This window comes from Camellia sinensis, chromosome 2 (genome assembly GCF_055761805.1).
Source record: "Camellia sinensis isolate YWXY chromosome 2, ASM5576180v1, whole genome shotgun sequence".
Lineage (NCBI taxonomy): Eukaryota > Viridiplantae > Streptophyta > Magnoliopsida > Ericales > Theaceae > Camellia > Camellia sinensis.
Genome location: NC_138962.1, coordinates 204514358 through 204539043, shown reverse-complemented (window position 1 = coordinate 204539043; position 24686 = coordinate 204514358). Strand labels below are relative to the sequence as shown.

The 24686-nt window shown below is 35.7% G+C and overlaps 2 protein-coding genes and 2 long non-coding RNA genes across 4 annotated transcripts; 1 reads left to right on the top strand and 3 right to left on the bottom strand.

Annotated features, from left to right (window-relative positions):
• The first annotated feature begins 947 nt into the window (after positions 1-947).
• Positions 948-3101, top strand: LOC114307900 (LOB domain-containing protein 19). The gene is made up of 2 exons (XM_082916624.1): positions 948-1272; positions 2630-3101. Exons 1-2 carry the CDS (start codon positions 967-969, stop codon positions 2942-2944), a joined length of 621 nt encoding a protein of 206 aa, XP_082772750.1. The 5' UTR covers positions 948-966; the 3' UTR covers positions 2945-3101.
• An 803-nt stretch (positions 3102-3904) lies between these two features.
• LOC145820558 (uncharacterized) lies at positions 3905-5595 on the bottom strand. Its single transcript, XR_014362364.1, has 2 exons — positions 5217-5595; positions 3905-4387 (listed from the first exon to the last, which is right to left on the bottom strand). It is a non-coding gene; the product is annotated as an uncharacterized LOC145820558 (long non-coding RNA).
• A 9148-nt stretch (positions 5596-14743) lies between these two features.
• On the bottom strand, positions 14744-16810 carry LOC145820559 (uncharacterized). The gene is made up of 2 exons (XR_014362365.1): positions 16697-16810; positions 14744-16429 (listed from the first exon to the last, which is right to left on the bottom strand). It is a non-coding gene; the product is annotated as an uncharacterized LOC145820559 (long non-coding RNA).
• A 2357-nt stretch (positions 16811-19167) lies between these two features.
• On the bottom strand, positions 19168-21618 carry LOC114307928 (uncharacterized). The gene has a single exon (XM_028253383.2). It carries the CDS (start codon positions 21367-21369, stop codon positions 19387-19389), a length of 1983 nt encoding a protein of 660 aa, XP_028109184.1. The 5' UTR covers positions 21370-21618; the 3' UTR covers positions 19168-19386.
• Positions 21619-24686: the final 3068 nt, after the last annotated feature.

The window sequence follows — 24686 nt, the reverse complement described above, 5'->3', positions numbered from 1 at the left end:
TTTGTCTTTTTTAAGTGTATTGGGCAATTGATAGATCAGACTTACCATTTAACTTCTTTTACAAATGACAGCTAACTTTGTTTGGGAAGAGTTATAATATCTAAATAAATACAAAAGGATAAAATATAATATTTAAATTATAATTATTTTATTTTATTTTTTCTCTTATAACTATCACATTGAAACTAAAAAAAAATTTAAAAAATTTCTCAAACAAAACTAATTTAATAAGACTATTATCCCCAAAAAATTAAAAATAGGCCAAATTAATTATTTTCAAAAGCAGACTTAGAAATTTTAAATAAACTACTAAATATTCTACTCTAGTCAGAGTATTATATAAAATTTTAACTTTTTTAAGATTTCTACCATTGCTCTATTATCACAAAACCCACGTTAACAAAAACAAGCAATCAAACCAACCCCCTAAATGGAAAATTATAGAATATTTCAAAACATCATGTATTGGTATTCTTTAATTAATTATCATTTATCAAGTTCTCTTATATTTTTTAATCACTTAACACAATATTTTATCTATTCATATTCTTCACTAATTACAATACTATCGAATACCACGTGAAATGATCACCCTTTCTAAGCTTTGTTTAGGATGTTGGTTGAGTTTTTAATTTTTTAATTTTTTAACTATTTTAATCTGAACTAAAAAATCTCATTTATGATAGATTTTTTGACTTTTTTTTTACTATTATGAGAAAAATAAAATAATTATAATTTAAATGTGATAATTTTTAACTTAAAAAAAAATCTATTTTATCTTTTTAAGGCTATTTCTCTCTTTTTATTTTTATTTTTTCTTTTCGTTTTTAACTACCCCCATTTCTCTCTCTGTCTCTCTGTTTTTCTCCTCTCATCAAACAAACTCTCAAGAAGAGATAATCCCACTAGAGAGAGAGAGAGTGTGTGTGTGTGTGTGGAGAGAGAGAGAGAGAGAGAGAGAGAGAGATGAGAAGGGGCCATAATAATGGAGGAGGAGGAGGAGGAGGGGCTTGTGGAGCTTGCAAGTTTATGAGGAGAAAGTGTGAAAAAGGATGCATATTTGAACCCTACTTTGAGTCAGACCAAGCTGGCACAGCACACTTTGCAGCGGTACACAAGGTGTTCGGAGCTAGTAATGCTTCCAAGTTGCTCCTCAAAACGCCGTCCCACAAGCGTCCAGAAGCCGTCGTTTCACTCTGTTATGAGGCCCTTGCTAGGGTTCGAGACCCTGTCTATGGCTGTGTTTCTCAACTCTTCTCTCTCCAACAACAGGTCATTTTTAGTTTTCTCTTCTCTTTCTTGCTCTGTTTAATTTTCATGCTAACCCGTGCCGTTAAAATTAAATTTAAAAAAAAAAAAAAAAAAAAACTTGCAACATCAGAAATGATATGTATTCGAAAAAAGCAACAGATTCTCTTCCGTTCTGGATCTAGATATTGTGCGGATTTGTGGTGCTCATCATCACCATGCATCACATTTTAATAATTTAAATCGCTTAATTTGTAAGATTTTTTTTATATATTATTTATAAAAAAATTAATTGATTTGATAATTGTAATATATTTAATTTTTAATCTTTATTTTTAAAAAAATAAACAATAAATCTATTTTTAAAAATAAATTATTTATTATTTTGATGATAAATGTTATAAATTAAATAAGTTATAATTATTCAATTAGTTTTTTTTTTATATATATAAATAATATACAGAGTCTTATAAAATGAATAAACAGTATAAATTATCACAATCTTACCATAGTGAGTTTCACTGGTTGGTTTGGTTGGGTTGGTTTGGAAAGTGGGTTGGTTTTTTGACTTTTTGGTTTTTTTTTTTTGTTATTTTAGCCTGGGTTAAAATGTTTGGTTTGGGAATAATTTTTTGGTTTTAACTTTTTTTTGAGAGAATAATAATGATTATGAATTGGATGTGATATTTTGTTTGTTGTGATTAAAATAACTTATTTTATCTTTTGTAACTATTTTAACCATAAATCTTCTTCCCAAACGAATCGTGAGACAGCACTCGAGAATGGGAGAGAATCCCAACGTCTTAAGAAAAATAGTTAGTACAGGAATTTTTTTTATCATTTAATTAATATGTGATATTAATAATGAAGAAACTTTCATAATTATTTTTATGATATTTTTTTCATGATCCGTAATATTATTCAGTGAGGTTTTACTTTTGAGTATGAGTTAACAATGGGTCCTTTAATTAACCGTATAACCAACCATCCGTCAAATTGGTTATGAGGTAATTTGTTCAAAATAATAAAAATAGTGGGTATTTGATTATATAATTTAAATTGTTAAAATTTTAAAATGATATTTTTGCACATCAAATCAATCTTTGTCTTTTTTTGTATGCTAAAAGGGAGGAAGAAAAACCCAAGCCTAGTCTTGCCTATCCCTAGTAATTAACAATAATACTTATATATTTAAAAAGTACATAGTTTTTGCATTATGAGAAAAATTCAAAATTTATTTATACATAAGCTTTTATGATTATTGGAAAAATAAATTATTTGTATTTTCTTTTTCCTTCCTTCACTTAACTTCATTTTCTCAAAAAAAATATTTTTCTATATAGTAATCCGGACAAGTGACCGAGAACTGTATTGTCTATAGGTAGTTAATTTGCAAGCGGAGTTAGCATTAGTTCAAGCTCAACGCTCTACATTGCAGTTTCTCTCCCTACCACCCCCTCAACCTCAAAGTCCTTCAACAACAAATGCTCAATCCTCCTCAGATTTGGCATCTACTTCCAATGCATCAACAACACATTTTGATCCTTCAACATCAATGGAATTGGTAAGTTTTTGCAATCCTATGGATCAAGAAATTGACAGTGGTGATGATGATGATGATCTTCAAGCATTAGCTCAAGAATTTGTGTCTACATACTTGCCCGGAGTAAAATCTCGACCTCCGAGTCCGCATTGAAAATTTTACTGTCGGCCAAACGGAACTTTTGTATGTCTTTTGACATTTTCTAGCACCATTAGTCCGTCTTGTTGTACTGATATTAAACTTGCATCAAATGTGCCTCATCTTACATTTTGTTTCCTATAAAACTTACCACTAGTGTTTTGTTGCTTTATATGCTTTTGGTAACAGAAATTCATAATTTTAAAATTGTAAGCCTCCGTTTGGGAAGTGGGTTGGCTTTTTGACTTTTTGACTTTTTTGGCTATTTTAGTCTGGGCTTAAAAGCTTGGTTTGGGAATGGCTTTTTGACTTTTTGGCTTTTTTGAGTTTTTTTTTGTGAGAGAAGAATGTAATGATTATGGGTTGGATGTGATGTTTTGTTTGTTATGGCTAAAATAGCTTATTTTGTTTTTTGTGGCTAAAATAGCCAAAAAAGCCTGCAAACCCACTTGCCAAACACAGGCTAAATGAATCAAACTACTCCAACTTGATTTGTCTTTAGTTCGTAAAAAACTCATTAAGAGTTCGTCTGAGATTAGCTCGTTATGTAAACAAGTCAAGTTTTAACATATTTTGAAATTCAATTAAATTTTCAAGTCAAACTTAAACAATCTACTAATCAATTCGACGTGACTCATTTTCTACCCTAGATTAGTTTATCTGTTGACTTCGTTTGGACTGCTTCAGTTGCTTGATATGTACAATATTGGTTGATAATGTCTTGTTTTAGGGTGCTTTAGGGTGTTTGAACTCTACTAGCCGAGAAACTTGAACTCAAATCAAATCAATTACATAAACGAATTGAGCTTGAGCTTGAGCTTCAAAAGAAAATAATACCTATATTTACATGCAATTTAAAAGAAGGGGGAAAAAATAATTATGAGCAAAATATAAAAAAAAACATTCATATTGTTAATAAGTGCCATCAATCAAATATGTAAATCTGGACAAATACAACATAAACAAACAAATAAATAAACTAAATTGATGAAAATATATTTGATATATTATTAAAAATACATACATATATATATATATATATATATATCCTTGTGTAATGAACCTATTTGAGTCGAGTATGAATTTACTCGAGTTCGACTCGATTACTAAACAAGTGCAAATATTTTACTTCAACAAATGAGATGAGCTCAAAGGAGCTTTAAACAAATCAAACTTCAACTATACATGAATAATTTGATTAGTTTGCAACCCTGCTGATTGATTGATTGTAAATTTGAGTTTGATTATGAGAACTGTTAATAGTCATAGAAATTTAGTTGATTGGTTTATGTACTGATCTGTAATGGGCCTCTTATAGTGGATCCACATGAGCCCAGCTAGTGTTGGTTCAGTCTGACTATCATGGTTCATCCAAGCTGTACACTGGAAACTCTAGTAAGCCCACTGGCAAAGTTCCTGATTGGCCCAATCTCCACAAAATTTTCTATCATCTTCAAACTGAGATCACGTGCACAATTTAGAAAGGAAAATGATATATAAATGTATTTTAAAAAAAAATAATCACTAGCATTTAGAAATAGCATTGTAACTATTTTAACATTTTCGACAGTATGACGCTCTCAAAAAAGCAAAAGATTGAACCATATGCAGATTGAACCAAGTATTAACATAATTTGGTAGCTCAAAACTTTTCTGTTCTTACGATGAGATTAACTAGACTTCGTGCAGAAACAGAACTGAATTAAGATGAGGAAACAGATTCGTGTAGCCGACCAACATGAGGAAACAGATATGTGTAGCCAACCCAAGTTGCTGTGCAAAAAATGGGCATCACACATAGCATAGCCAGTGCTTCAATAACAAGCCTATTTTGAGCCATTTGACAACCAACCATCTTGCTTGAATACTATGAAGTCAGTAAGTAGGTGGCAAGGCAACAGCTAAAGCTGTGGTTCAGATAAAATTCAAGTCTTTCACCCCCCAGAACAAGGTTAAAAAAAAAAAAAAATTGAATGAAGGAAAAAAAAACAACTTTTCTTCAATTCTTGCACACACACTTTGGTCCTCAAACTCAATTCATGCCACAAGATAGAAAAGCCAATCCATTATCACTCCAAAGATTGATTATATAATGCTACAGGAATACAATTGTCATACTCACTCCCATATAAATCAATTTAAAATGAGAGAAAAATAAGAAATCCATTGTTTGGCGACAAAAGGAGGAAGGGGAATCATGTCCACCAAATGGCAGAAACAGTGTAATACAATTCCAAACTTCTTTTCATCCTCTAAATGTTAGTCTATCTAGAATTCAAATAAATACCTGTTTTAAACTGCTCTGCAGCTGTCTGGGGCGTAAATCTTTATCATTGCGATTGACTCCAAGAACCTTTTCCGAATTCTTCCACAATTTGAGCTCGCTCTTCCTTCACAATAGATATTGCTGCTTTGAAACCCACTCAAACCAACATCAAGTAATACACATCCAGAAAACTTACTGCCTAAGAAGCACGGACACCAACTGCACCACAACGCTGATACAACATTGTCACACTACCTTTTTATAAGTTAGTGTAAGACAAGCGCAGAATATATATAAACCTTATATTTATTATGTCATAAATGAATCTTTCATTGAAACATTAAAAAATGCGACATAAATTTCTAAAATCTAAAGGAAAATGGATTAATATCCATAAATCTACATTTTTTTCTTTGATCATTGCATCTCAATTTACCTTCTTAGAAGTGCCCGTTATTAGCCTACTGGTGTTAGTTTGAATTGAAAATTTACTAATGGCTGCCGGAAAAAACTCTTGAGCTCTCCATAGTCTCATGAGAAAGAAGACATGTTTTTCGAAATCTCATTGGCTATTTGTTTGACTGCACAAGACAAAGATTTTGACACTGAACTAATAAAAGGAACAAACTATACACAAATGCATAGAAAAAGAAAAATGCACAAACAAATATGATGATCACAGTTGCTCATTTGATTAAAATGAGAAAAAGAGCGGAAAACTGAAACAAGTACAAGTAGACATCGGATTCCAGATAATGACAAAATCTACTTTCAAGCTAAGTGGTTTCAATGGAGAGTCAAGTAGTTACTTATCAAATTCTAAATTGCAAAATTTAACAGAAATCAGGAAAGCTTTATTAAGTTGATTATAGCAACCAAAAACCAAATGTTAATGACTATAAACCAGTAGCAGTTTCCAATCTAACTCAGATAAGCCTCAAACTGAACCCGAATGCTATAATTTCACCAACTTCAAATTTTTTGTAATCCCAAACCCATTTGGATATATGGATCAAGATGCACATAAAGGTCTGACTGTGAACAATTGATAATCTGGCTAGAACAAATGGCACGTATATAAAGGTGGAAATGATGTTTGAATATCAAAACAAAATCATAATCAAGAACTACACGCACAAACAAGCTTATCATTAAGCCCAGGATTAGTACTTTCCTATCACCCAATTACCACTCAATTTATCAAACAAAGTCTTTCAATTTTCGAAGTGTATATTTTCTTCTTTCTATGCCAACCTGCCTTGGGGAAGGAATAATTATGAAAGAGAAATGACACTGGAGCATTATCTGCATTTTGTTCTGTGTCAGAATATTTCGTGGGCCCCCTATTAAGGGCCTTAATAGACTGCCATTAAAGGGTAAGGGAAGATAAGAAGAAGAAAGGATGGTGAAAACAGCAGATTTGGGTTTCTACATCACTTCATACACTATTGTACCATCTTTGTACCCTAAAAACAAAGAGCCGCCTCCACTTTCGACTCCACTGTGAGTCACCTCCTACCTGGTGACTGGTTCTCTACTCTGGGCCGCCTCTATGCTGTTGTGGCTCCACTTTTACAGAGCCCATTTTCAGTGGCCCAATGGCAATTTCATGCCTGTCGTACTTCCCATAAGGTTCCTTTTACTAGCTAACTCACCCTCAACCACCCACACTTGGTTCCTCCGAGGAACTGAGGCTTGGCCCAGTCAACTCTGCTCAAGCTTAGCTTGACTCACTTGACCCTTCCCTGGACTTATATGACGCTATGGAGAAAAAAAATGGAGTTACGAGTTACCTAAAGTCCATATTCTTTTGTTACTTTCCCTATATATGATTCAAGGAGACAAACTATCATTAAAGACCTTTACAAATATCAAAATAACAACCAACAATGTGGAATTGCTCATTATTCCAATTTATGCATGACAAATGTAAATAAATAAAAATTTCCTCTACTACATAGATTTTTAACTCAAATGTGAATAGGTTCTAATGGTAACACATCTTTTGCATAATTCAGCAGGAACACAAAACACCAAAGCCATCCGTCTAGCCATGACCACAAATAAAAATAAATAATAGCATTAAAATGAGGGTAAAAAATAAATAAACAAACATAAGGAGAATGTTGGTAAAGATTAAACCGTCTTGATGAAGAAAGGAAAAGGGGGGGAAATGCAGTTGTTAACTCCTTGCTGAGAGATATTGTTGAGAAAACACTTTCATCTTTCACCCTGCATACACGCTGATGAAAACAAACACCCATACACAAAGACAAGCAAATTTATGTACGCAATGGACAACATATATGCAAACATATGACTACCACCATAGTTATCAATATTATTCTTTGCAAGGCAGTATTAAAGTATACTGACTAAACCAAGTTTTGCAGAGATTAACTAACCAAAATATTCACCATTTCTTTTTCCACTTCTTATTCTTCTTGAATGATAGAGGTTGTCTTAAAATCGACTTGTCGGAAAAGATTTTGATTTGGGAACTTGGAAAGTGTACTCTAGGAAAAGAGTAAGGAACAGTGTACAAAAAACTTGTTCAGGAGTTTAGCACAGATTAGGTAGTCTCATGAAAACCAGGATTAAACAAACCAACAGAATGTCATTACAAGATTAGCAAACCTGCTCAGCTATCCTCATTGTGCTTCCAGTTGCAGTATCTTTTGGCAGTGAGAATATTTCCAAAGCTGCAAAAGCATGGTGCCACCACAAATTGTGCAGTGTCTGTGAACTCAACAATGTGATTCTTAGTACAAACAACTGAATACAAGGAAGAACATTGACATACTTGCTGACAGGGGAGAACTTTTGGATAAAAGGAAAACAATGTGAATGTGGCAATCCTTGTTCTAAAAAAAAGTCCCCATCCAAACAACAAAGGAAAAAAACAATGGCTGCAAGAAAAACCAGCTTCGAACTTACAAGAAACCAAAGCAGAAAATTTGGAAATCGATGAACTTACTCAAGGGAAATCCTTGTTTAAAATGCAATCCTTTAATCTTATCCAGATGTTGAAAATAAAATCCAATGCATTAAGCCCATCACTATATCAAAAATACCACAAACAGGAAACCAACAGAACATGCACATAATAATTAGTTCTCCAATCAGCCATGGCCTCTACCCAATTTGAGCTGGTCAAACCATAGTATAAAGTCTCTGGAGTCTCAAGCCTCTACCAGTCATTTTTTTGTAAGATTGAAATATATTTGAAAATGCAAACTAGCTACTAAATGCCTTCACTTGAATTCTAACATAAAGAGCTACTTGACATGTAGACTATTGAATAATTCATCACAATATCTTAAAATTGATGACATGCATTATATCAACTTTTTGCAACTCTTGGCAGTGATAACAAATCACCAAAATTCAGGACTTGGTGTCCTTAAAGGCTCTCAATCTTAGTTGATTGCATACAACTGGTAGGTAGCCCTTTCCCCCTCCCGAAACCACTCACGTTCTGACCCTCAGCGATTTTCAGCAAGATAGCTCTGTTCACAGAAGCTATCACTGTAGAAACAAATTGCCCCATTTTATTTTAGACTTTACTCCCGGTAGTGTCTTCATGGCTTGAAATCAAGAAATGGATCATGTACTAACAGAATATTTTTCTTCAAATTCTATTAGTTAGAGAACTTTTAAGTACCTAAGTTGTTGAAGTAACTTCCAAAAGTGGATACCAAGTGCTTTGAAGAGTATAAAATAAAAAAATAAAAAATTGAAGGTTATAAGCAGTACAGCCTACGAGTTTTAACTCATGTGCCAAAACAATAAAAACTTACCTGATATAAGTAAACTTCTAAATCAGGTATTATAGAAACATTCCAGTGGATATAGCAGTAAAGCACACCTTTTTGATAGCCTTCACCATGTGGAACAAAAGATATGTACAAATAAGAATGCATCTAAAAGTATAAAACTGTAAATTCACACATTGGTTCATGTTGTGTAAACTTGTTGAAAGAAGATGAAAGATTTAGAGAAGAGAAAGAGATAGGGAATGAGTAAGACCTCATCCTTTTTATATTAAGAATAAAGCATAATTACAGGAGTGCCATAAGGCATGAATTACGGGCCAGCCCATTACATCAATCAAGGAATAGAAAACATATCAGAATAATATATATGAATATAATTTTCTATTCTAACACTTCCCCTCAAGCTGATGCGAAGACATCTCTTATGCTCAGTTTGTTGGGAATATCATGAAATGGTTTGCTCCCTATTTCTTTGGTGAGAACATTTGCTAGTTGGTCTCCAATCTTCACAAATGGAGTACATATGATGCCACTAGTGAGCTTTTCCTTGATGAAGTACTTATCAATCTCCACATGCTTGTTGCTGCCATGTTGAATTAGATTATGAGCTATGTTGATCGCCGCCTTGTTGTCACAGTACAATCTCATGGAATCGGTCTGATGGATCCCCAAGTCTCCCAACAATAGTCTAATCCATAGCAACTTACATACACCCTGAGCCATAGTCCTAAATTTTGCCTCAGCACTAGACCTAGCAACCACATTCTATTTCTTACTCGCCATGTGACTAGGTTGCCTCCCACAAATGTGCAATATCCAGAAGTTGATCGTTTGTTAGTGACTGATCCAGCCCAATTCGCATCAGTAAATGCCTATACATTGAGATGTCCATGTTTTGAGAAATAGAGACCCTTACCAGGAGAAAACTTCAAGTACCTCAAGATTCTTATAACTGCCCCTACATGGGAAGTTTTAGGAGCATGCATAAACTGGCTAACCATGCTTACTGCAATGGCAATGTCTGGACGCGCGTAGGATAAGTATATGAGCTTACCCATTAGCCTCTGATATCTTCCCTTGTCTATTGGTTCTCTCCCTTGATCCTCACTTAATTTCTGGCCCGGTTCTAGAGGTGTATCACATGATCTACCTCCAAGCATCCTAGTTTCCTTTAGTAAGTCAAATACATATTTCCTCTAGCATATGAAAATGTCATCTTTGGACCGAGCCACTTCAATGCCCAAGAAATACTTCAAATTACCCCAAGTCTTTGATTCCAAACTCCTTGGCTAAGTATTCCTTCAACCGAGGGATCTCCTCAACATCATCCCCTGCCAGAACAATATCATTAACATAAATAATAAGAGCTGAGCTCTTACTATGTGAGGAGTGTTTCACAAATAAGGTGTGATCAGCTTGACTTTGCTTGAACCCATATCTCAGCATAGCTTGAGCAAACCTTTCAAACCAAGTCCTAGGATTTCAAACCAAGTCCTAGGAGACTACTTTAGCACATAAAGTGACTTCTGGAGCCTGCGCACTTTATTTTTGGACTTAGCATCCTCAAAACCAGGGGAATATCCATGTAAACCTCTTCTTCTAAGTCTCCATAAAGGAAGGCATTCTTCATATCAAACTAATGAAGTAGCCAATCCAAATTTGCTGTAAGAGAAAGTAGTATTCTCACAGAATTCATCTTAACAACTAGTGCAAACGTCTCCTGGTAATCTACCCCATAAGTCTGAGTGAAATCCTTAGCAACCAGCCTTGCTTTGTACCGTTCTATAGAATCGTCTGCTTTGTGTTTTACGGTGTGCACCCACTTACAACCAGCTGTATTTTTCCTCTAGGTAACTCCACTAACTCCCAAATGTCATTCTTGCTGAGAGCTCTCATCTCCTCTATCATGGCATGTTTCCATTTAGGAATAGAAAGAGCATCCTGAAAATTGTTTGGCAGACTCACAAAAGAAATCTTAGACAGAAAGGCTTTATATGAGGAAGACAGATTAGAATAAGAGACCTGATTAGTAATAAGATGCTGAGTACATGACCTCACCCCCTTCCTATTAGCAATGGGAACATCAAGATCTAAAAACTCAGGAATAGGAGCATTAGGATCAAAATTACCTAGCCTCACAAGAGAGGGGGGTGACTCTGGACACGCATCCGAAGAAGAAGTTGGTAGTAGAGAAGGGAAAGTAATCTCTTGCATTCAGGAGACTTTCTATCTATCCTTGTCCCTGACATAAACTTTGCCTGCTTCCTTTTTCACAACAACCATTAGTTCAACATCCTTTATCGGTTCAACCACTGGCGGTAGTGAAACAAGAATTTCTTCACACCAAGGGTCCCCCTAAAAGGATGACTGTGACACTGGAGAGGTTAGAAAGTAAGACTGAGACTCAAAGAATGCGACATCCATAGAGACAAACCATTTGCAAGTGGGAGGATGATAACACTTATAACCCTTTTGGGTTGCAAAGTAACCCAAAAAAAACACACTTAAGAGATCTGGGATCTAATTTGCCAGGAGTAGGAAAATGATTATGGACAAAACAAACACATCCAAAGGTCTTAAGTGAAATGGAGAACCCAAAGGATGTGGACCTGAACAAAACCTGAAAAGGGGTTTGTTTGTGAAGGACTTCGGTGGGAAGGCGATTAATCAAATAAGCTGCAGTGAGAATAGCTTCCCCCTAATATGAATGAGGGACACGCATTTCAAAAGACAGACAACAAACCACATCAAGAAGATAGCGATTTTTACCTTCGTCAACACCATTTTGTTAAGGGATATTAGAACATGAAGTCTAGAGAATAATACCATGAGTAGCAAAATAACTAGCAAGACCAGAATCAATGTATTCCCCCCATTGTCAAAACACAGGATTTTCACAACCGCCCCAAATTGGGTGCAAACCATTCTATGAAAATTTTGAAAAACAGAATACACCTCGCTCTTATCTTTCATAAGATACACCCAAGTGGCCCTAGAACAATCATCTATGAAAGTGGCAAACCATCTTTGACCCTTTAAAGACACAAAACGTGAGGAACCCCATACATCATAATGAATCAAAGAAAATAGAACTAAACTTTTATTCAAAATAAGAGCAAATGTAGCTCTGTGTTATTTTCCAAGTTGACATGACTCACACTGAAAATTAAACACATTATTTTTCTCAAAAACATAAGAAAAAAGATGCTTAAGTAGCCAAAAAAAGGAATGTCCTAAGCGACGGTGTCACAACCAAAGGTCTTCCTTAGTGGATGGTAACTGAAGGGATGTATGAGCCAGCTTGTCTGTTTGATCCAACATGTAAAGATCATGTTCCTCTCTATTGTAGACACAAATTTTAAAACATGAAGTGTTTCAACACATTTCAAAATTTTATGTTACAAATGTCCATTGTTTAGTTTTTTGACTAAACAGTGTTGATTATTTGAATAGCAGGTTCTTATTTCCGATCTGTATTTCAGATCGTTAATTACACATTTTATACAAATGAAACCTCCGATTAATGAAGAACAAAATAAACAACAAAAGACAATTTAAAAAAAAAAAAAAGAAATATTTTATTGAGATTGTTATAGGTGTTGAACCCTCGAATACAAAATACAGTTTGGGTTTGGAACCCTTAACCTATTCATCGCCATTAGCGTAGGCTCTTGAGTTCTCTAGGCTTCTCTTCTTCTTTCTTGTAACGATTTGTTTAGCTCTCAATTTCTTTCTCTCTCTCTCTCTGATCTTTTCACTTATGATTTCCTCATCCCCTGTCTTGTGTGATGGTCCTCATATTTATGGAGGGCCATCAGGTGATAGGAATGTTTCATCTTCAATTTGAATTTCAAATTGAATGATAACGCCATTTGAATTTTGAATAATAGCGCTATCTGATTAATCGTATATCTGATTAACCAGATTGATCTTTGGGGTTTCATCCTGTGTGGTGTCCTTGCTGTAGGCTCTACAGGTGTCATCTTTTGTAGGCTCCACGTGTCACTTGAGCATCTTGAATAACGTCGTTGAGATACAACGTCGTTGCGATACAACGTCGTTTTATTTATGTACTTCAACGGATCATGTTGATCTTTTTTTAGGAAGTGATTATCTACAACCTTCCTATCATAAGCTCTATACGTGTCATAAATTTAGTTGAAATTTATGTCCCAACATCTATCACTACCAATCCTCTTCCTCATGATAAGGTCCTGAAAAAGATAGTGATCAAGAAGAAATGTCACGCCACAATTCAAATCACGAATAATACGACTCAAGGATAACAGATTAACACTAAAATTGGGAACATGAAGTACAGATGACAGAGGAAAGGAAGAGGTGGCATGGATTAAACCTTTCCCGGACACAAATGAAATAGTGCCATCAGTAATACCCACTTTTTCCTAACCTGGAGAGGATGTATATTCTAAGAACAAGTTAGATGAACCAGACATATGGTCGGATGCACCAAAATCAATAATCCAAGACACAGTCGTATGAGATAGCAATACACTTGTAGAGGAAGCCAAGTTACCTGAATTGGCAAAGGAAAAAGAGGATACACCTGAAACAGTAGCAGAGGCTCGATGGTCTAGCAAGTGGCAAAGAGCAATCTCAAACTCTAAAGCAAATAATCCAGAAACGTCAGTAGCCGGTGCGACAACAGGAACTGAAAATGGTGGCTCAACTGTGTCAAAAAGATGGGCCTGATCATTGGCCCCTCGGCCTCGAGACTGGCTCGACTTACCCCTCCAGTATTAGGACAGTCTCCTCAACCACCAGAAGGAGTCCCATGTAGTTTCCAGCAAGTCTCGTGTGTGTCAAGGTCTACGGCAATAGTCACAAAAAAGATTATCCTTCTCCGATGAAGGACGAGAACCACAAGACACACGCTCGCCATCTCGGGAAGGTGCAGAAACTAAGGCAAAACGATCAGTGGTGGTAGAAGGAAGTATCGTAGAGCGGCGACTCTCCTCATTCTGCACATAAAAGAAGGCTTCCTAGAGAGAAGGAAGTACGTCCATACCAAGTACTCTACTTCGAACCGAATCATTCTCCACATTCAGGCCTTCCAAAAACTTGAAGACCCGCTCCTGCTCCACAAACTTCTAATAACCAACAGAATCCATAGGACAGACAGGCTTATAATCTTAAAGATGGTCAAGTCTCTTCCATCCATTGCTAAAGAAGGTAAAATATTAGAGGACAATCATCTCACTCTGTACTGACCGCTCAATAGACTGGCGTAACTTAAAAACCTGGGAAAAATTCCCCTTCCGAGAGTAAGTAGTAGCCACTACCTCCCAAATATCCTATGCAGTGTCCATAGTTAGATAGCCCTCTCCAATATTCGGGACCACAGAATGTATCAACCAACCCATGATTAGGGAGTTGGTGATCTCCCACTGATCATAACTAGGGTCCGTAGTTCTAGGGGCTTGTGTCATTCCATCAACATATCTTATTTTCCCTCTACTCTTCAAAAAAATAGTCAACCTCTGCGACCACACTAGATAGTTCTAACTATTGAATAGAGAAGTGGTGATTTTAAGACTAGGGTTAGGGTTATCAATCATAATAGTAGGTATAATGGAACTCTCACTCTTAGGTGTCTGAGAAGTAGTGGACTCACTGGTGGAATCTGCCATGGATACTCTACTACCTAACCCTCTACAAAACTAGTACCAATCACAAACTCCGCAGATGGTGGAAGAAGAGTAAGCACAATGACCACTAAAAAATCATATGAAATTTAAGAACTCATATACATTTTTTTATTTTTTTTATTTTAAATTTAATACATCACAGAAGGCCTCCTAAAGAGAAAAGAAGGGCCCAGGTTCCCCTATAGGGACTGCCGCACTAAGCCAGACCAGCAAGGAGGCTAGTCGGCAATTGGAGAACCCTCAGCAGTAGCTGGGGAAGCCTGCCGAGGGGAAAGGGAACCTGGGTAAGGTTTGTCGAAAGCCTGGGTGTGGCTAGGAATGTTGTCGGGGTGAAGGGAGAAAGGAGAGAAGCTGTCTGGGTGAAAGGAGGAAGGAGAGAGGCTATCGGTGTGTGTGGTAGGGTTGAAAAAAAGGTGTCGGGTGATAGGGAGGAAAGAGGCAAATGTTTAAGGTTGCTAGGGTATGGGTGGCTCTGATACAAAAAATTTAGAGAAGAGAAAGAGATAGAAAATGAATAAGACCTCATCCCCTTTTATATTAAGAATAAAACATAATTACAGGAGTGCCATAAGGCATGAATTACAGGCCAGCCCATTACATCAATCAAGGAATGGAAAACAAATCAGAATAAATATATATGAATATAATTTCCTATTCTAATAGAAGAATCATACGAAACCCTTTCACAAAAAACCATTCATAAATATGAAAAGAGGCAAGTAAATTACACACGGCTGATGAAGTTATAGAATTGAGATTGAAACAAGTTCAAAGAAAATGATTTTAAACCCATCTTTTATTTAAGGCAATTTGGATTTTGAATGTTTGTCAAGGGCTTAGTGCCTTTTTAATACCTAGACAGAGTTGATTGGCTTCTAGCAATACAATCACCAAATTAACACTTCCAATACCCATACCGTCAACTAAAGGGAAAACCATGTCGTCACCACTTACACTTAAGGTAAGGGCGGGAGCATAACTGCAACTAAAACTATTACTAGAAAGACAACTATACTCGCATGCAGACTACGTCAGTGGGGGCAACTCACCTTAACTCTGTGCCTCCTATAAAATAGTTGATATATTGCATGCGTCAATAAAATTAGTGTGGATGTCTTGCTAGATAGTTGATAATACTTTCTTCATAGGCCTACCTATATTAGTCACTTAACCTGCCTTGTCTTGACCATCCAAAGACAAGGTTCTGAGTCTTCTGACAGACATACCAATAAACTTATGCAAATTTACATACATAGGCAGAGATGAGCAGGTAAACTGGTAAAGAATACAAACTTACAAATGTAGGTAAATATACATGCACACATTTTAACAAGTTAGGGGCAGATAAGAGGTAAAAATATTTCCAAAATCAAGTTGGGTTCAGGTCAAGCCTATTGTGATCTCATTGGTTCATATCCTGGTGCACACATAGACAGTGGGAGGTCCAACCCCAATCACACGAATTGCCAAGTTGATTGTCACAGCAGTCACCCACAATGGTTGTCCCATGGACCTATCAGAAACCCGGTCAACCACTTCCTCAAAGTCATTATTATCTCCCTCTCATATCATTGTAAATTTTCCAATGAACACTCTAGTCGTACATCAAGCAAAAATTTAGCAATAAAAATTATTATAACTACTTGTTAGTTACAGAGCTTCTCATGAGCTTCCCACAGCAGATACCTCCCAATTTTGACTAGGTGTCAATGCTTGAAACCCAGCCATTTTATAACACTAAACAATGGATTTCAAACCAACTCAATTATTTCACCAAATTTGATTTTACCTGCATTTACAAAAGAAAGGGAAAGATATTTTCAAAACACGCATAAATTGTTTCCTAATAAAACAACTATATTGTTGACATAAGAATTGCACATTGCTCAACTATGATTGCACTGTGAGTCATAGTGCACAATGCAGCTCAATATAGATTGTAGGACTAACTCTGGACAGATATACTCTTGCAAGAGTTTGTCTCCTTCCTATGATACAAATAATAGTCATAAAACTTTGGCTATTCTGCATCCAATCTAAGATATAAGAATGTCACCTCTGCAGATACTGTTAATGGTTGAAAAGCGTCCACTGACACCTCCGCAGCAAAAAGAATAATCTGAGTATTGATAGCTATAACGTGCAGATGATTTTTTTTTCTTCTTTTAACTGCAAAAATAAACAGTTAACAGTGTTTTACTGTTTTTGTAAAATTTTATCAACATGTTTCAAATTCCAGCACCATCTGCAAACAGTATGAAGTGCAGTAAAAGAAGGCATAAACAAGAGGCAATTGAGTTCTTGTTTCAGCATAACTCAAAATCAAACGCAAAGTCCATAACGAACTTTCATGACAATTGCCATTTCAGTGATAAAGACAAAGAAACTTACAAATAGCAGTGGATGACAATCTAAAATGGCGACACCATCCAGCTCCTTAGACATTTAGCTATTTCTTCTATATCAACTGAATGGAAGAAGTTATAGTTCAAAAACAAACTTGAGAGGTCTTCTCTCGAGCATTGACCAAGCAAGGGTTATATATTCTTTTTATTTATCCCAAAAAAAAAAAGGGGGTGATATATTCTTTCAAAATTGAAGTGTCATTAAAACTCAATTGACTGGAACAAACACCATAGAAATCCAAAATGTGTCCTCAGTGTGCATCTCCATACTTTTGGATGCACACATACCTATAGATTCCACAAGGAGGAGGAGCAGTCTATTTTTCTCTCCATGAGCAATCTCCACAATTTATAAAGAGTGAAGGACATGCATATACTAGAACAATAAAATATATTTGAAAGCTTAAGGCAATGCTAAGAATATACATTTGATTTTAACATATATTATTGTAGAAACTTTTGACAGTAACCTTCTATTGTCTTAACAAGATTTTTTATTTGAAAACTATCCTTTTTAACACAAAAACAAAAACAAAAACAAAAACAAAAACAAAAACAAAAACAAAAACAAAAACAAAAAAATACTTTATCAGACTGAATTCACAAAATTGAAGGAATTTTCATTGCATTATGAAAATCTACATACCAAAACATCCCATTCACATTTACATTTCCTCATTTTACCAACTAAGAGTATATTGAAACCCATGCTCACGATTTAGCAGCAGTGATACAGAGAGAACTTGTTGCAAATCAAATTTTTGAAATTAAAAAGGCCTCCGATGGAACTGTTGAAACTTTCTACGGAGGTATGTTTGGTTTACTGTGTAACAGGTACAAGTTTAACCCAGGCTAGAGGTGAGTTAGCACACCAGTAAGATGAGAGCAGTTCTGAACTGGATTAATTGCAAAATTACACAACACTTCCAGCACACCCACTGCTGCTACAGGATATGACGCAGCAAGAGACAAACTGTTTGGCATGACTTAATCCTACAACAGAATGTGATGGGACACGACAAGTATAACATAAATTACATATAAATAGGCTATGGATCAATCAATATCTCAAGGGTAATGCTATACAAACTGATTTTTTGTACTACAAAGTTCTCATACAAAATGATGTGGCTTTTTGTGATAATTTCATTAAAAAATGCCCACTTCCACATCATTCTGGAGAGGTTTCCTATATAAAAACTCTGTTTGTGGATCATTTTTTGCATCAAAATGTCCATGATTTTGTCAGAAATGAGCTAACACCAAGCTATATAATATCATTTCTTTGGTGGCCAACGGCAAAATTAAACAAGACACTTCCAAACGACCCACCAAATGTATCTACCACCCATCAAGAAGCTAAGACTGACCAGCACAACTTCCCCACAACAGAATTTGTTGGAACACAACAAAAGAACGGTAGAACGAAAAGAAAAAAAAAAAGTCATGGACCTATTAGCATCAAGATGTTTTATTTTTATATAAGAAAATCAATGAACACCTAAATCTTTGATTTTGAATCAAGAAGTGATAAATAAGAGATTCCGCAACAACCCAGCCCCGTCTCCTTTCTTCCCATTATCTTTAGTCAGATAGATACCCATATATAATCTTCCTTTTTTTTCAGTAGGTACCCATATAGAATCATTCTCAGGCACAGATAAATTGTAACTGTACACAGCAATCCCCAACATTAGAAACATTTCATTTAAAACCACCTCACAGAACATTCAGCAATATACCAATATGGAGAGAAGAGAGGGAATAGTGTTTTCTATATATGCATAGATCAATAGACAGATAAAATAATGTAAAGACCAGTCTGATTTGGCAACTCAAGTCCCACATATCTTCCAAACATCCTGATTTGCAGCCAAGATGATTTACATGACCTCCAAAATGACAATCTGTGAGGGATTTACACCTTTTTCCATGCAGTAATAACCTCAATAATAAGCTTTCCAAAACAAAGCAAGATGCATATATACAAGGAAAGCATATCAACAATAAAATTAAGTTTCATGCTTCTCAAAATGCGTTGATAGATAACCATAGTTAAATATACAATAAATACGAGAACTTCGATGAACATTAAAAACAGAATGCAAAGAAGCTTCAAAAGTTCAAGGCCATAACAACATGATATAAAATAAAGTATATGCATAGAAGCCAAACAGCTACAACTTTACAGAACCACATACAGCAAGGACATGTAAAAGAGGCCCCAATCTTCTGTATACATAAATATACAACCCACTTCCAACTGTGAAAATGGAATGAATGGCACCTAACAAACTCAAGATTATTTCGTTAGAGTGGGTTGACCCAACTCTAAAAAGCTCTACATAATCCCCCCATGCCTGAATCCACTATCACCACAATCTGTACTGGAGTCCAACGCACAAGGGGAATCACACCATTTCGGATTATCCGGGTAGAAGCTGTCAACCTGCATACCACCAACAAGACCCACATCTGATACTATATGCTCGTCATTCCTCAAGGGCTTGATTAGTTTGGAATCCTCACAGTAAAGAATGCTCTTACAGTCAAGAATGTTCTTCTCATCAAAATCGCTCAATTTCAGCCAATTTTCAGGTTTACAAGTATCATCCAGCAAACCCTTCTCACTCCTACACTCTGTTCTCATCTGATCCCAAGATACAACATCCCCGAGGGTTCGCCCAAAGCTGTCTTCATCTTCTTCGATCAATTCCCCATCCTTATTATCCCCATATATCCCTTCATGGTGAGGATCACCCCAATCTGCCAAATCGCTCTCTCCCACCAACAGATCATCCGAATGTGACTTATCAGAAAGTAATCCAACTGGCTTTGAACAATAATCTCCTGTGGTTCTAAGTTTATTCACAGCGTCAAACAAATCTTGTGAGATTGAACCCAATTGCTCAATTGGCATGTTTGCAATTCTCCCTTCGAGCGACCCCAATACATTTCTCAATTCCTGCACTTGTTGTAGAACCGAATGTTGTAGATCCCCTTTGTCCTTCCCCATGAACCCAAAACCCTCATTTTCCATTTCCTCACTCATCCCATACACTGTTTCTTGATCCATCAAATATTCCCCTTTATGTCCCACAACTCGATGCATAATCCTCGCGTTGCCATCTAACGGCCCGGGTTCATGACCCGAATGCACCGCATACAACTTAAACACCGCCATCCCCTCTTCTTGATACACAAATGTCTTATCCTTCTCATTATAATTAGCAATTGGCACAATTGCCCTTATTCGAAACCCACAACCACACCGCTTGGACGCATACGGCTCCCTCTTCAAAACCTTCGATTTCTTCGATGACGCTGGCACTCCAGCACGGTGACACGCGTAATCCTTAACCTCCGCCATAAATGGTTTGTACCTAATATATTTCTGCCTTATACACAACACAACCTTATGTTTTGCTGCCAATTGTCGTAACCTATGTGGCACTTCATTTGCTGGCACATCAAACGACTCTGTGTACTCAAACCGCCGCCTTTTATTCCGTTGCATTGACCCCGACAAATCGGAGGAGCACACGGGGCAAGCGGAAATACAAACCTTAATAAATGATTCAGGAATTCCATAAAATTTAGCACCTACAGTCCACGATTGCTTAATTCTCTCTACAGTTTCTTTAAGCCCTAAGTGTTTCAAGTCACTATCAACATGAAATCTCATCACTATGTCTTGCCACTGATTAACATGCGAAACGAATTGATTCGAATTGTTCTTGAAACACAAGAATTGATTACCGTGAGGCTCGTCGACATGGACGATGAGCTTGTCTTGGATTCGTTTCCACGCGGTTAAATACGCCGTGTCTTCATTCCGATCCTTCCACACAGCTCTCCAGCTCGACAGCACCGGCATCGGCGTCGCAGCTCGGATCTCATCGGCAGTCGCGGCGCGGCTCTCGAGTATGCATTGGATCATCAGAGCATGAGATTCGGTGTTGAATGTGTAGAATTGAGTCGATACGTGAGGGCTAGGGTTAATGTAGGGTTGTTGTTGTTGAACCCTAGGGTTGGTGGTGGTGGTGGGCTGTGAAACGACGCCGTTAGTAGGGGGAGTGACGGCGGAGCTGAGATGATTGTGGTGGTGGTTTGCGGAGGCGGAGGAGGGGTTGTCGGCGTCGGAGGAAGTGTGACTCAGTGAGTCGGAATCGGAGTCGTCGACTCCGAAGAGAACGATATCGGACATCGGAGGGAGAGGGTAGGGTTCTTGGTCGAGAATTGACGGCTGTGATTCGAGTCGATGGTTCATGATCGGAGGGTCCAGGTGATTGAATAGATCGTCCTCTGTTTTGCTTGGATTCATAGCAGCTAAAGCTCTCTCTCTCTCTCTCGCTCGCTCTCGCTCTCGCTCTATAATGTTTTTCTCTCTAATCTCTGTTCACTCTCTCTCTCTCTCTCTCTCTCTCTCTCTCTCTCTCTGATTCAGCATTTTATAGTTGAGATGACGATAGGTGTCATTGCTTTCATATTTGGGACATATAAGTGTCTCCGTAAACTCTCTGACTTGTGTCACATGCAGGTTATCTGTAAGGCACCGGGCCGGGGCGGGGTTGGGTTGGCGGTGTTCCATCCTTGTCTTAATTTTTTTATCGAGATGAGGTGGAATGAGAAAAATTAAGAGATGGAGTGAGCGGAGAAAGTATTTTAATTTTTATTAAATTAGGGATAGAATATAAAAAATTAGAGAGGTGATGTGGACGGAGAAGGTGATGAAATATTCTGTATGTGATTATTGTTAAGATGGAGGCAGTATGAAGAAAATTAAAGAGATAGTGCAAACAGAGAAGGTGATAGGTTTTCTTATTAAGATAGAGGCAAAAACGGGGATAGAACGAGAAAAATTAAAAGAATGGTGCGAGTAAAGAAGGTGATTGAGTAATTAACGTCTCATTTTTTTTTTATCAAGATGGAGGCAGAACACATGGTCATTTTTTATTAAGATAAAGACTAAGAAAAATTATAGAGGCGGTACAAGCGGAGAAGGCAATGTAATAATTTGTATCTTATTTTTATTAAGATGGAAACAAAACTGGAAAAAAAATGAAAAATTAATGAGGTGGTGTGAGTGGAGAAGGCGATGGAATAATTTGTATCAACTTAGAGGTGGAGGGGAAAAAATTAGAGAGGTGGTGCAAGTAAGGAAGTGACGAAGTAATTTGTAACTTTCAATAGTACGAATGAAAAAAGAAAAATATTATATAACTTATGATGATTAACAGTTAATAAGTTATGGAAAATGTTTGAGGGTCACAATTTTTGTGGTCACAGTGGCTCAAAACTGTTAAAACAGCGTCGTTTTTGGTGCAAAACATGTCAAAACGACGTCGTTTTGACAGTTTTGAGCCATTGTGGCCACAAAAATTGTGACCCTCTAACATTGTTGATAAGTTATATAAAAGTATTAAAAATAAGAAGTAATGACATGAAAAATTAAATAAGTACATATTTTGGTATTAATTGGGACAAAGGGCAAGAAAAATGGGTTAGAAGAAGCAAATCCTATCCTGTTTATTTATGTTTTGTCTCTTTTTAAAAAATTACGAATATTGTTTCTTATTGAATTATGAAAAAAAAAATTGAATGGAACGAAATAGAATATGGAGGAACAGGGCAAATTATCATCCTATTTATTTTTGTGTTTTGGCTTGTTTTTAAATTTTTCCCCAGTGAATCTTTCATTTTACATGCATTAAACAATATATAATTTATTGTGTTTAAATCTCTTTGTCCTATATTTCACTTATTTTTCATTTAATGCATGCCTATCTTTAACTTTACATCTTTTTTTTTTTTTTGCAAGTAAAGGAAACATACAATGGTGGTCTTCAAATTAAGCCTACAATCCATCAAATGGACAAGAAATAAAATTCAGTGTCTTCTACATTATTGTCCAAGACTAACACGTTACTCTTAAATATACCAAGTATTCTTTTGAGGAGAAAATTTTCAATTTCATCCTCTCCAAAATAGTACTTAAATCCATCATTGCACGTTTGATTCAAGAACAGCTCAATACTTGAGACTCGTCATCGTAGGCTGGAATAAATATTAGTTGTATGTAGCTTCGCACCTGCATACAAATGGACTATTATTGAGCAGTTTTAATATTACGGCCAAATATGTCAAGTATTTTATTATTGTGTAGAGAGTGCTATCGGAACACATTTAATTGCATACTCTGTACTATATTAAATTGTTGACTTAGATAACAAATTTGGACAAAAATTGAAATACCATGATATCGACAAATTAAGATCATGAAGCGACATTCAATAGATTTGAAGTACAAATTCAACACATTATTGATATGGCGATCTTTGATCAATAAAAGCAGTATATTGGAACAAGTGGAGTGAATCTAACACTCCTAGATCGGTTAAATGGGAGACAACATCAATCCTAATCATTCATTTTTTGTTGTCTCATTGATTGAGAGAATATTACATGCACATGTCATGTTAATATTATAGAAATATTAAATAATTTTTTAAATCCATACACACCATATGATTTCCCATACTATTATATTAATCAAACAACTTGAAAGATTTTGAAGTTTTGTAGTTTTTTTTTTAAATACTCATTTTGTTAACTACTTAGAGAAATAATTACTAATAATTATCAAATTCAATTAATCTTCTTCATTTATCAAATCATAAATAAATAAAAATATAGATGTGATACTATTATAAAATTATCACATTTGCACACATCGCTAATATATATATATATATATGTATATTATAGGTAGGGATTAGAAATCGGAGGGCATCATAGATATTTTACTCAATTTTTGTTGATGAAAAGGGGGACCATTTTGCATTTTCCAAAAACATAGGGGTGCCAAACTTTTTGGTAGTATAGTATAATATAATAGTATTGACAGGCTTGGGAAGATGGGTCTTCATTGGTTAAGTCACTGGCCCATGTAACTCACTGCTTTTATACCATTCAAATTTAGTTACAGATTCGCATGAAACACCAAAAGGGACTGAAGGCCTACTGTGAGTCCATTTTGGTCCATATGAAAAATTCTAACGATTTATTTTTTGTAAAATTTGTCGAGAAAATCAATTAGAAAAAAAATTAATTTAATTAGATATTGATAGTTATTTAATTATATCATTTTAAAAAAATGAAAATAATAGATAATATGATTTTAGAATTAATCCATCTATCTATTTTTAGAGAAAAATGATCAAATTAAATAATTAATAATGTCCAATTAAATAGATTTATGATATATATGATATTCTCAATGAGTCGTTTAAAATAAAGCGTGAATCATCAAAAATGAGCCCACATAATTGGACTAGACTGTCCAACTCTGCCAGCAATCTAGTCCATAAAAAAATATCCAAATTGTACTGCCACGGAAAAAGATAATTATTTTATTTGAAGTAGTTAGGATTTTGAAGATTTACTAATTTAATGTTTTTGTCTCAGGATATCTAGGGGTTCATCCCGAGTAAGGGTTTGTTTGGCTATCTCCAGATTAGTTTATTATTATTATTAGGCCCCGTTTGGGGACTTACCTTTTTAGTTAAAAAGTCAAAAAGTTACTTTTTAGCCAAAAAGCCAACAACTCATACCAAAAAGTCAAAAATTCTCTTTTTTCTC

Coding starts and splice junctions, on each gene's coding strand:
- LOC114307900 (XM_082916624.1), top strand. CDS start 967: ATGAGAAGGGGCCATAATAATGGAGGAGGAGGAGGAGGAGGGGCTTGT. Junction 1,273..2,629: donor TCTTCTCTCTCCAACAACAG/GTCATTTTTAGT, acceptor TATTGTCTATAG/GTAGTTAATTTGCAAGCGGA.
- LOC114307928 (XM_028253383.2), bottom strand. CDS start 21,369: ATGAATCCAAGCAAAACAGAGGACGATCTATTCAATCACCTGGACCCT.